The 13,514-nt window shown below is 53.3% G+C and overlaps 1 protein-coding gene across 1 annotated transcript in view; it reads right to left on the minus strand.

The window, feature by feature from the left end:
* Positions 1-13,514, minus strand: part of LOC111152708 (leucine rich repeat kinase 1) — a 127,898-nt gene that overhangs the window by 29,392 nt on the left and 84,992 nt on the right. The window contains exons 20-25 of the mRNA XM_022511281.1: positions 10,758-10,929; positions 8,039-8,202; positions 6,659-6,798; positions 4,412-4,661; positions 2,144-2,310; positions 31-228 (exon numbers count right to left, since the gene is read on the minus strand). Of these exons, the coding sequence (XP_022366989.1) occupies positions 31-228; positions 2,144-2,310; positions 4,412-4,661; positions 6,659-6,798; positions 8,039-8,202; positions 10,758-10,929 (1,091 nt within the window). The remainder of the gene's footprint in view (positions 1-30; positions 229-2,143; positions 2,311-4,411; positions 4,662-6,658; positions 6,799-8,038; positions 8,203-10,757; positions 10,930-13,514) is intronic.

Genomic DNA, 13,514 nt, shown 5'->3' on the forward strand with positions numbered 1-13,514 from the left:
CCCGGGAATGTTCCGGAGCATGACTGGTACCTTTGGCGTTCTCCGACAGCACGGTGTTGAGGCTGCCGAGCGGGGCGAGCTCCAGGGCGAAGCAGAGCGGGTGGATGCTGATGCCGATGAGCGACACGATGCAGGGGTGCTGCAGGGCGTGCAGCATGCTGGCCTCCTGCCGGAACTCCGAGAAGTTCTTCATGGCATCGGTGGCCCGCAGGTGCCGCAGCATGGTGTCTGTGAGGGAGGGCGCGGCCGTCAGGGCTGTCCGGGGAGCCCCTCTAGGGCCACTCAGGGGGGGTCCTGCCACACTCAGAGCTGCCCCGCGGGGACCGGGGACCGGAGGGGCTGAGGGGGCAGCACTCACATTTTAAGGCACTGACACATCAGGGGTGCGAAACTGTCCCCCAAAATTCGGCCCCAGACGGTGGTGTTCCTGAGGCATTCAGGCTGGTACGGGGCGCCTTCCTCCTCAGGTGCCAGACTCATCCCAACACAGTGGGCTGTTCCTGCCCCTGCTCCTGCGTGTGTCCCTGTCATCCTGTCACTCTCGGAGCCCTCACCCCACCCCCTTGCTGGCCTCCGGAGGGTCACAGCCGTGGCTTATTCTGGTTCTGCCTCCCTGAATGTCACCTGGAGCCTGGCTCCAGCCCCAGGACGGGCAGGTAACCGAGCCCCGGCTGCTCGTCCACAGGGATGCTGAGGGCGGGTCCACCTGACTCCCCGCTGGTAGCCTGGACCTCCAAAGGCAAGAAAGAGCCAGCTTTCTCTCCTTAGCCAGAGAGAGACCCGGGGCCGCCGTGGACCTGTGACACATCATCTCAGGCCAGAGGAGAAACATCTATCAGCAGGAGTGGCCAATTTCCAGCCTGTGCTGTAACCCCTGGAAGGTGGCTGCCCAAGGGCTCTCCTTCTTCCCCACAAAGGGCCTCTTCTGCCAAATGGGGGGGTGGGCAAGATGCTACCCACTGGTCTGTGGCTGGCCCTGAGGTCACCAAGTGGGCTCAACCAGGCCTTGCTTGTCCTCCTTCGTCCCCATCTGTACCTCCCCTACGTTCAATCTCAAAATCAGATATCCTGCTGGGCAGGTCTCTTTCCTTCGTCTCCCTCTCTAGGACTCTCAGCTGTTCTGGGGTATTTTGCCATTTTATAGGCATTTAGACTCAGTGAGTAAGACCTCCTTCTCTCTCTCACATACACACAGGCACGCACATCCTCACTAGGATTTAAATGAGAACTGAACGATATGCAGTAGTTATCCCTCCACACTTGACGCTTTATTGCTGCCTTCGTCGTCTGTGAGAACGCTGCAGAATTCTGAGGTTGAGCTCACGTCTGGCAACTCTGGGAAACTTTTACTGGCTCTCACATTTGTCAGCAGACTCTCTGGGATTTTTCTGTGCAGGAAGTCATTCTCTTCCTATGGTAACAATTGGTCTCTTCCTTTCTGATCTTTCTCTCTTTTTTTTTTTATATTGCTCTGATTCTGATTTTCCTACCAAGTGTGTAAATGACCTGAATGATCGTAAGGATGAACACGCTGAGCCGGGCCGGGAGGCGGGGTGAGACACATGATATCCTGCCGGCTGGGAGTGAGGGGCTCACCCAGTACCCGTGCCAGCCGGGTGTAGAGTGGTGATGGGTTGCTCTAGGTAGAGGACATCTCTGAGCTGCACACAGAGTCTGGGCCTGGATGTGCCAAAGCAAGAGATGGTTTCCTCCTTGCTGTGGGTGGCGGAGAAGCCGTCCCCCGCTGGCTTCCCCATCCATTCACCCGGACCTGGCCTCCCACCTTCCCTCCTTTAGTGGACATGGCTGAGAGGGGTCCTGCAGGATGAGGGTCCACCTGACGTCTGAGTGTGTACTCATCATGTACCAGGCTTGTGCCGGCCACGGAGCCGATGGAAACTGTAAGGATGGCTCATGCTCTTGGGGTCTTGCCTCTAGACGAGAAAATAATCTCCCAATTTCCAAGCGTGGCTCAGCCCAACCTTTAAGCCTGTCCCACATCCTGCCAGGAACAAGGCAGGTCGGCTGCCCAGGGACCTCCACCGGCCTCGTCCACCCTCCTCCTCCAGTCTTCCCGAGGTGGTCGCAAGTTTGGACCAAGGGAGCACGGGTCTCGAAAGAAACGACACGGGGCCCTGTTTACCCGCTGGGGCATTGGCCAAGTTCTTGAATTTCTTGATCTGGAACCGTTTCACCGCCACAGGCTGGCCTTGGTACCGGGCCCGGTAGATGACAGTACCGCTCCCGCCCTGGCCCAGGACACTGCTGTCGTCCTCGCTGTGCTCCAGCTTGCTGTTCTCCAGGAAGAGTCTGCCAGAAGCACAGCACATGGGTCAGAGCGCATCACCCCAGCTGGTCCCTTACCGCCCTCCAGAGGGGCCTACTGAGGCGGGGGCAGCCCTGGGATAGGTGGATGCGAGGACAGCCTTGGTCATTTCTCCCACAGCAGGGAGTCATAGTTCAAAGCCACCCATGGGGTCAGAGCCAGGATAAGCCATGGCCGCGGGCAGGTTACGTAGCCTCAGCAAGCCTAGTTCTCCTGCATAAAGTGGGCTTGTAATGGAAACTGCCTCGTAGCGTGTTGGTGGCACAGGTGGATAGCACAGGGGATGTCTTGCAGAGTGGCCCACATGGAAAGAAAATTCTTTGGGTGTTTCCTTCCCAAAGATTCTGGGCTTTGAGGGCTAGCACCCATCAGACAAAATACATTTATTCACTGCTAGGTTGATCGTTTCCTTATTTCTTCTTTTTATTAAGCGGAGCATGATGCAAGTGGCCACGGAGGGCTTCTGAGGGGCAAGAGCTGTGTGTGCAGTCGCTGGTTAGGGTTTCACCCAAGGGCAGGGAGTTTAGACCCCCCCTGGTCGGTGTGTTCTAATTCTAGATAAAGGGGAGATTCCTTCTGGGCTTTTGGGAAGACTGTAAGTCACTCCTGGAAGGGAGGGAGAGAGACAGAGAGGGATGACAGGAGGCAGGGAGGGACGGGGAGGCAGCCCAGAGGCCCTCCGACTTCGGGGCCTCGCCCTGCTCTGCTGAAGTCTGTCCGGGTCCCTCACAGGCTGCCTAAGCCAGGTGTCTCCCTTGGAGCCATCCAGGCCGCACCAGGGAGCCCACCAGGCAGTTCGGTGCGGTGGGGGGGAGGGGGGGGTTCCCGCAGAGAAGCCGGGCTCTTCTCCGAGTGCTCTCTCCCCAAAACGGCCAGCATGGGCCGTGTGGGTTTGTGGGGAGCAGCAGCAATGCTGGGGAATCCCCTTGGGGCATTCTGTTAGGACTCCTGTAAACTCGGGGCCACCAGACAGGGCTCCCCGGATGCCTGGTAATCCCCTCCCCCAACCCCGACTCGCCCAAACTCCTGGTGTCGGGGGTGCGATGCCTCAGCGCCCGGGCTGGGCCCCAGCTCAAATTTCCAGGGAGCCTCTGCTGGGCTGGGAATCCCGTCCACATTGTCAGGCTTTTCAACTAGTCGCCAAGTACCTTCAGTGAAGGACCAGGCTATGTCTGCCATTCGATCCAAACCCAGCAGGCTTTCCTGATCTCATACAGTAGACGCCCCAGCCCAGATTCAGTGTGGGCAAAAAACCCAACAAGGTTCAGCAAATAAATGAAAATCCTAACATTTGGAGCTGCCCCATTGGGCGCCCCCCCAAAACCTGATCCATGCTTCTATATGACTCTGGATATGGTCTCCGAGAAAAGATAATCCTCACGTTAGGGTTCTAGGAATAAAGGGAGCTCGTTTTGCAGAATTATCATTTCAACCAGCGAGGTAACTGGGGCACCTGGAAAGGGTTATGGGGTGACATCATCCAATGTAGGAAGCAATTTCTTAATTCGATACACCGACCCATATCCTGCACTATCTCAGACTGCTGCACATGGATTCTCTGGGATAGGGGCAATTTGGAAAAATGAGAATATAAATATTCTTACCCCCACCACCCAAAAGTTTACTTTTCTTTAAAGAAGCCAGGTATAGCCATCTTTTGACTAAGGCAACAACGGGACTTCATAATTGCAAAATAGTGGGTCACCGCCAATGTCAAATTATCTCCAGGGAGACCGAGTCATAGCTTCCGGTTTCCACGACTAGAGAACAGCCACTCTCTGACCCAGCACTTGGATTTTGTGACCCTTTCCTGTTGGGTGGGACCAAAAAGCCTTCTCTATTTCTCCAGCCTTCTCTCCGAAGTAATTATCTGAGGTTATAGGTTGACTTAACTGCAGGAACAGAGAGGTAGGGGACCCAAACGCCCAGCCTCGGGGCAGCCGGTAGGAGTCTGCATTTGCCAAGAAAGGAAAGCGAGTCTGTAGGTCTGGGAGCGCCCCCTTCTCGAAGGCCAAGGAGAATTTTCCTTCTATTCCTAAAGCTGGCAGGAGAGTAGGGATCAGGGGAGCAGCGCTGTGGCCCTACCTGGCCGGGAAGTCGGTCATGAACAGCTCGGGGACCAGCTCCTGGAGAGGCACGGGCAGGTCGGGGTGTCTGGGGCAGGAGATGAAGTCCTGCTCAATGGCCGTGAGCACGCAGTCTTCCATGTCAAAGTACTGCACACCCTCCGCCTTCTCACTCGGGTCCGTGTGCTGGGCCCAGGAGGTCTCACACACCGGGCAGGGGACATACTGTTCCATGAGCGGGGTCCCATCACTCTCTGTGGCTGTCAGGGCTAAGTGCAGACAGAGCAGGAGACAGTTTACATGAAGGCGGCCACAGGTGGGTCCCCAAGCAGTGTCCAGGTTGGGTGGGCTTTTCATAGGAGGGGATCTGGGTGCCCCTGCCTGGACCTAGGGAGTGGCTGAACCATGACTGTGTCCTTGGGTTCTTTCTTGGAGAGTGAGATCCTGAAAGCTCAGCATCGGGAAAGGTCAGGGATGCACTGGACAAGACAGTGGGTGGTCTAGACCCTCAGCAGGCTGGCTAGGGAGGGGCTGAGAGGTCGGGGATCCCTCCTGCACAGCTGGGCCCCGACAGGATGCTGCGGGCTGTGTCTGAGCTATGCCATGCTCCGGCAACTGAACCACAACCAATAAGGAGCCATTCTTAAAATTAGAAACATAAGGCTTGCAATTACTATGATCCCTCCTAGAAGGGCAATGCAGGAGAGAAATGAGTACAAATTATAACAGACAGAACCCCGTCATTTTACCTGGGGTCCCTGGGGCAGGAGACACACAGCTTTTCCACACGCCTCTGAAAGGAGGTGCAAAGAAGTAGCCTCCAAGGCGCCTCAGGGAGAACTGATGGCCTGCCTTGCGCAGGGTAGGAGGGGGGACTTCTAGAACTTTCTGGGCACATCTTATATCTGCAGGCCTGGTTGTAACACATCCTGCCCGCTGGCTTGTGGTGCTGTCTCCTGAGCAGCCCTGTCACAGGTGATAATGGAATGCCCCTCCCCCACCCCAGCTGTTAAATCTCCCCCGGGACCAGCTGTGGGGGGGGGGTGTCACTGGTTGGCGGGGCATCCCCAAAGCCCAGTGAGGCTCATATGGGTCTAGAGGCTTCCTTGGATGACCAAGGACACCCAAACTGTCACAAGTCACACACCAAATGCCTTCTCTTGGGCCCCTTTCTTTCTTTCATTTTTTAAAAAGACTTATTTATATATTTTAGAGAGTGAGAGAGAAGGGGGGAAGGGGAGAGAGATCGCAGGCAGACTCCCCGCTGAGCACGGAGCCTGACATGGGGCTCGATCCCAGGACCCCGAGATCATGACCCCAGTCGAAACCAAGAGTCAGATGCTTAACTGACTGAGCCACCCAGGTATCCCTCGTGGGCCCCTTTCTAAGCTTTTTTCCTTATAGGTCAGCTTTTCCATCAGCCCCGGAAGGCCCCCAGGCCCCAGTGTCCAGACCATGCATCTGAAGCATGGCCTGCCATGCTCCTCTCCTGAGGCTGGCCTGGGACGCAGCGATGGCTGCAGGAGACACACCAGCTCAGAGAGGCGAGGGCACTGGCCAAGCAGGTCTTGGCATCCAAACCCATTCTCCACTCTCTTGCACACCAGCCTTCAGAGGCTGGGGGCTCGTGGGGAGAGGCTGCCAGGTCTGCCCCACGCAGCCTCCACCCGCAGGACATCCCGCTGGTTTGTCTCTACTCTGGTAGCAAAACAAACAGAGGGCCTCAGAAGCTTCACTTCAAACAGTATTTTCTTTGGGTGGATTGTCAATGAAGAAGTGGATCAAAGGACCATGTGGTGGTTGGTCACCTCTGAGATTTGGGGGTGGGAGCTGGCAGGAAAGGAAAATGGGGGTCCTTGACAGGTGTGGCTCCCTTGCCGTCCCACCCCATCCATTGGGTCCCCCCAGATTTCAGCACCGTCCTCTCTGTGTAAACAGGACTTGTGTGAAGCATCCGTTGAGGGTCTCCTTGGACCAGGCAGGACACCCAGGCCTGTCTGTCTTCCCAAACACTGTGGGCAGCCAGGAAGCCAAGGCCTGCACACGCCCTGTGGGGTCTGGGCCCACATCTTCCCCATAGTGCCCAAACCTATGTCACAGCCGAGCTCTGCCAGGGATCAGGATTCTGCCAAAGAGCCATTAGGACCTCTCTGGTTTCCATGGGCTGAATCCCAGGGAGACTTCTGCTCCCCGAAGAATGAGCCCCACCCTGATTTGTAAAGAAATATTAACTGAACAAAGACTTGGTTCCAGAATGTTCTCTTACCGGGAAACCACTGATCGATCAGGGAGTTGACATGGTCTGTGATAAACGCCATGGCAGAGAAGTCCCTCACTTCTGACTGGCAAATGATTTTTATTCCTCCGCTTTTCTTCTTTTTCCAGTTCACATCGGATGATTCCACGCTGCAACCCAAAAGGGAGAGCCCACTGTGATCTCGCCGTGGAGGGCCCTGGGATGGTCTCCTTGCCTCCAGGCTGAGACCCGAACCCCAGGGAACACCTCACCCCTACCCTGACCCCAGGAACCTGTGCCCAGGCAGGACAGTCAGGGGGACCCCTGTGTTTGTGTACTTGTGTGTGTGACCCTGCCTTGTCCGCCCACCACTTCCCAGTCCAGTGATGCAGACATCACGGGGACTTTGCAGGAAGGTATGTTCAGGCAGGGATCGACCCCTAGGGGTGACCTTGGGGAAGGTTCTCGCCTTCTCTAAACTACAAGACACTCATTTGCCAGGTGGCAGCTGTGAGCTTTAAGTAGGAACATCCATTTTTTTAAAAAGTTTTTAAAAGATTTTATTTATTTATTTGACAGAGACAGAGACAGGGAGAGAGGGAACACCAGCAGGGGGAGTGGGAAAGGGAGAAGCAGGCTTTCCACTGAACAGGGAGCCCAACGCACGTGGGGCTTGATCCCAGGACCCTGGGATCATGACCTGGGCTGAAGGCAGATGCCCAATGACTAAGCCATCCAGGCGCCCCTGGGAACATCTATATGAAAGCACCAGCCACCGAGAAAGGTTCAAGTCAGGCTCTCAAGAGAAGATCCTTTCTCCCTCTCTTCTCATGGAGCTGAAGAGTATTTTGAAAAACTCAGTGTAAATACGAAACCATCTTGTGTGTTTATTAAAGCTGATTAAAAGTCATTTATCAAACCTCTCGAGCTGGCTTTGTCTTTCTGTATCTCAAAAATGGAAAGAAACCAGGAAAAGGGAGCTAAGTTATGTATCTTGTTATGTCACGTGAGGGATCCATGGTGTCCTTTGGGCCATCATCGCTTAGGACCAGGGGACAGGGCCAGATGGCAGCAAGGCTCCTGAAGGTGTCTCCTAAGTGACCACGGGGTTGCCAGCATCTCTTACCCCAGAGCTCAGTGGCTACCCACTTCCCTCAAGTCCTGGGCTGTGGTCACTATACCTCCCTTCACCTTTCCTGTCCTGCCAGGGGAGAGGAAGAGGGGTGAGGAGATGGGGGAGCTTGGGACAGCTGCTGGGGAGGGTCTCCTCTTTCTAGCAGGCTGCCATGATAAGCTGCTCTTGGAAGAACTTTGGACACCAAGCAGATGGTCCCCTGGAGGAGGCCACCACGGGGGCTGCTCCCACAGCACCATGGTGACCCAGTCAGGCACGTTTCCGACCATTCCTACCTGAGGTAGCCCCCATCAAAAGTGACCAGGAGCCCTTCCTGCCAATATATGGTCTGATTTCTTTTCACTCTGAATGTGCTGCAGCGATTTCTCTGGCTTCCTGTAAAACTATAAATGGTGACTTTCCTGTGTCTGCTTTTAGTATTCTTCCTGTTTTCGAAGAGCTGAAAGACAGAGAGAAAAGACCCTGCTTACGCATTCCAGCCTCCTCGCCGGTGCCGGACAGAGCTCTGAAGAGGCCGGCCTGGTCCCATCGTGATAAATGACGCCCGTCCTCCCCACTCCCTCCTCCCACACCGCACATCCCATTGCCAAATTAAACACTGCACGATCTGGAGGGGTCCTCACAACACTCTGGGAGCACAGTTTTCCCAAAGGACTGATAATAGGCTCTTCTTTTTCAAACCTTTTCCCTCCCTGATTTGACAAGCAAAAATTCATGTTAGAAAAATGTAGAAAATACAGGAAAACATACAAAAAACAAAAACAAAAACCCCAAAACAACTTAACACTAAGCAGAGAGATTTTGGTGTCTTTTATTCCAAGATTTTTTTTTTTTTCTGTCTACGTATATGTTTGGGAAATGGCCGAAGCCATATTTTCTAATTTTGTATTTCTAATTTTCTAAATTTCTCATTTTGGATGCTTTCAAAAACTTCATTTCCCCTAGGCCACTAAAAAACTCACATAACAGTCATTTTTCTAAAGCCCAGTGTTTTGTGAAATATAGTGACTTCCCGATCATTCATTTCTTGGAATGTCTGGATTGTTCCCATCGTCCACTCCCTCAAGCAAGCCAGGCCAATGATCCAGGAAAAGTCACAAAGCGTTCTCTGATTCCAAGTGATTTCCTTCGCTCACGTTTTTAGCGGTAGGATTATTGCGCCCAAGGGTCTGAACGGTTTTTAGGCTCTGGATATGGACCGAGGAGCCGCTGTGGGAAGAATTCGACCGTATATACACGAGCCACGGCATGGGAATGTGTCCTGCTTCTGGGGCTGCCACTATGGCTTCAGTCTGGGGCTTGAGACGTGCAAAGTGGTCAACATTTCATCTGTTGCTTGAATTTGTATGCCTCTGACTACTTTTGAGACTGAACTCCTCCTCATCTGAATTTTAATGGGACTTCTCCTCTCATTTGGAGGGAGGGCTGCCGCCTGGAAGGGCGCCCGCCCCCACGCCCAGCTGGGCCCCCCACCCTCCCTCAAGGAGCCCACTTGGGAGCTCAGGCCTCCCACGATGACAGCAACGCTGTGTTCTGTGACCTCCCACTTAGAACGCGGCAGGAGGACAGTTCAAAGGGAGGGCAGAGTGACCGAATCAGAACTGTAGACCAGCCAGCTCCTGTACCCACTTTTCCCATCATCACTGGGCCCCCCAAGCCTTGTAAGCAAGCCCTTCCCCCACCCCCCGCAACATGGGCCACAGCAGTTATGATTTTCAGGCTCTTGTATTGATTTTTTAACATTTCAGTAAAATGTTCAGAAGATCAAAGAACATCTTTAGTCAGCCATGGGGTTGTTAATTCCATAAGGGCCTTTTTCATTAGAATGTGGCAAAAATAAAACTCATAGTGAATTTAGCATCAATTATTCAACAATTATTCATAGTGAATTTAGCATCAAATATTCCAAGTTTTTGCCAGGGGTGCTCATACTGGGTCAGAATCCTCTAGAAGGCCTGTGAAAATCAGAGCACTGGGCTCTGTCCTGGAGTTTCTGACATAGTGGGTATGTGTGTGGGGGGCATGGATTTGCATTTCTTTTTTTTAGAGAAATCTTAAATATTTATTTGTTTCCTTACCATTGTATTTCATTATTTTTTAATTTAATTATATTTTTTCAGTGTTCCAAGATTCATTGTTTAAGCACTATACCCAGGGCTCCAGGCAATACGTGCTCTCCTTAATACCCATCATTTCTAACAAGTTCCCAGGTGAGTTTCTGGAATCCCACTTTGAGAAACGCCATTCTAGACAAATACTACTTCCGTGTTACTGTTTTGCATTAAGGGTGGCGGAAAGCCAGCACTCCTTTTGACCCCCTACCGGGTGAATCCACGGAAAGGAACTGCTTGGGTCAGGTCTTCATTGCTTCCAGCCCAAGTTAAAGATCCACACCAGTGGTTCTCAGACTTGACGGTGAAATCACCTGGCAAGTTCTAAAAACTCCCAATGCCTGGGTGGCGCCCCGAGAGAGTCTGATTTAGGCAGCCTGCCCTCTGTCCGTGTCTGTCAGAAACTCCCCAGGTGAGCTCAGGCCACTGCCTGAGCGGCAAAGCCACGGTTCTCTAAGTGTGGTCTCCAAACCCGGGGCATCGCGGGGGACCATGGTTATATACGCAAAAGGCCGGTTCCCAGTCCTCACTCACTGCATTGGAACCTCGGAGGGCGCCCGGACATCTCTGTTCTAACAAGGGGATTTCTGATGTGGACTGGTTTACAACCACAGCTCCTAAAATGTGGACTCTGAGCCAGCTAGGGGCTGGTTTCTTATTCACAGAAGGGCGCAAAGGGGTCTGCCAGCCACAGAAGAGAAGGCAGCTGTGCTCATGTTGGCCTCCTGGGCTTAAGGCAGCAGCTTTGCTACAGAAAAAGGGGTTTCAGTCAACCCCTTCCAGCAAAGGGCCTCTCCTTCCCGGGAGAGCTCAGCTCTGGGTGCCCTGCGTGCATTCCCCTTCCCTCCACCCCATCCCCCCTCGGGGTAGAAATGGCCTCTACCTGCAGGTCCATCTCCGCTAGGCTGATCAACATCCGTGCTATAAACCTTTGCCAGAAGCCGACGGGAACAAAACTCATCTTAAACACTCTCTGAATGGTGTTGGCCTTGGGGTGCCGCATGCCGTGAGTGTCCAGGCCGGGTTTGGATGGAAGGAGGTGTGGCAGAAGGTAGCTGGAACACATCAATGGGGACAGGTGAACGGCGTGGCCTGGCCTGGGACCCCTGCCCCAGTGCCTTCCCCCTCGCAGAGCCTCTGGAATTCTACTTTTATTTTTTAAATAAAAGTTTGTTTTAAAGATTTTATTTATGTATTTGACAGAGAGAGAAAGTGGGATCACAAGTAGGCAGAGCAGCAGGCAGAGGCAGAGGGAGAAGCAGACTCCCTGCTCAGCAGGGAGCCCGTCTCAGGGCTTGATCCCAGAACCCTGGGATCATGACCTGAGCCAAAGGCAGATGCTTAGCCAACTGAGCCACCCAAGTGCCCCTGGAATTCTACTTTTAGACAGACAGGGTAGTTTCTGTGTTTGAGAATAAATGGTCCAAGAGGAAATGAAGAAGGGGACAGCAAAGGTACCTCTTGAAAGACCTCTAGGACAGCGACTAGAATATGTTAAGGTAAGACAGGAGAATGTCTGTGGTCATAAACACATCAGACATAGTAAGTCTCAGTCTGTTCACTGCAAAGGGGGCTGTGACTGGGGAATCGCTTAAAATTAACTTTGGATGGCGAAGGAAACACAAATACAGCCGCACAGTTCCAAGGGCCATGGAGACATTGGGGTCAGAGTCATGTTTCTGGCCTTCGAAGCTATTTATTGTTCTTGGACGGCTGAGATAACACCATCGCCTTAAAAGTTAGAATGAGGCTGTTTGTGCACGGAGGGATGTTTTATGAGAGCCCTCTTGCTCAGCATAAAAGTGCTGAGTCACCGAGTCAGCTGACAACAGCCGAAACTGGGGAGGCCCCTCCAAGAGCGTGCCTGAAACCCAGAATCTTCTGTGTGCAGGGAGCTGCGGGAGCAGCCATGGGGTGGCCTTTTGTGGGTTCTTTTCTGAACAAAGACTGTGCCTTCAGCTCCCCTGAAGCTTTTATTTTATTTTTTTATTTTTTTAAAGATTTTATTCATTTATTTGACAGAGAGATCACAAGCAGGCAGAGAGGCAGGCAGAGAGAGAGGAAGAAGCAGGCTCCCCTAGAGAGCAGAGAGCCCGATGCGGGGCTCGATCCCAGGACTCTGAGATCATGACCCGAGCCAAAGGCAGCGGCTTAACCCACTGAGCCACCCAGGCGCCCCATCCCCTGAAGCTTTTAAATATATCAGTTTAGCGCCAATAAAGTGTCTTTAGAATGTTCTGGATTCTACTCTGAAAATATCGTAGAAGCGTCCATTCCAGCTCTGTGCCTTCAACCCTGCAACCCCGTGCAGACTCTCCTTTCCTGACATGGGAAGAGAAAGGACACCTGCCCCAGAGGGTTGGTTGCGGGGGGCGGGGGGGGCCCGACAGGGCAAGCCAGTGAGGTTTCAGGTCCTTTTCAGCCACTTCGGGTCTGGGGTAAGAGGACCTTCTCATTCACCCCAGCTAGAGTGTCTCTCCCTCCACCCACTGGCCTTTACCCAAGCCTGACTTAGTCCTTCACGTTCTGAAAAGTCCTTGTACATCTGCTCCCCGTCCCTCCCCAATCCAGAGGTCCTCATCAGTGCCTTGCCATGATTTACGCCACTTCCTCCGCCCACACCACACTCAGCGTGGAGCTCACACCGGCCACGTCCCGCAGCTTCCCTCTCTCCCGGGTGGTGCCGAGTTGGGGGGGAGGGAGTGGGCTCTGCGGCCAGGGGCACCGGCGCAGCCCACACTGAGCAGCTGCTCCACGTGGCCAAAGGCAGAGACCGCTCCGAAGCCAGCGTGGGAGAGGAGAGATGCCAGCCGACGGGCCACGGCTGCTCTGCTCCAGACCACCGACACCGGCTCACCTGCTGGAAAGTGATCGCTCGTGGCGAAAGGATGAACTGGGGGATGACCAGACGGTCAGCAAGATGGGCATGGAAGAGGCAAATTCTTCCTGTGTCTGCTGAACAAAACCTTGGTCGGTGCGGGGTGTGGGGGGGAACGACCGTGTCTCTACGGAGGAGCGAGCCCACGCTACACCACCGTGACTGCCAGGAGCTCCGTGGGACAGGAGCTTTCAGAGACGCAGGGCAGCACTGTTAACCAAATACACATTCATGTGCAAGGAGAGGGAACTTGCCTAGGGCACAAGGGAACCATTACACCTGTGCTAAAATGGAAAATACCCGGACATTTGTGACTTTCTAGGGAACTAGATACCACTGGCTTTGATGACTTAACATAGAGGGAGGGTAATAATAATAATGCTTATGACACCTCATGTCTTTGGAGGTTTTTTTTTTTTAAGATTTATTTATTTTAGAGAGAGAGCGAGAGAGCGCGAGAGAGCAGGCATGTGTGCACATGCACTAGCAGTGGGAGGGGGAGAAGGAGAGAGAGAATTTCAAGCAGACCCTGTGCTGAGCAAGGAGCCCGACTTGGGACTTGATCTCAAGACCCAGATATTGCGACCCGAGCTGCAACCAGCAGTCAGACACTTAAACGACTGAACCGCCCAGGCAGCCCATCTTTGGAGCTTTTAAGGGTAAGAGACACTTCTCATATTCTACATGTATTATCTGATTTAATCCTCACAATAATTATAATACCAGTTGACGATAGTCTTATTCCTGTTGTACAGATGAGAC

Source organism: Enhydra lutris, unplaced genomic scaffold, assembly GCF_002288905.1.
Source record: "Enhydra lutris kenyoni isolate GAN:26980312 unplaced genomic scaffold, ASM228890v2 scaffoldscaffold29, whole genome shotgun sequence".
NCBI classification, from domain to species: Eukaryota; Metazoa; Chordata; class Mammalia; order Carnivora; family Mustelidae; genus Enhydra; species Enhydra lutris.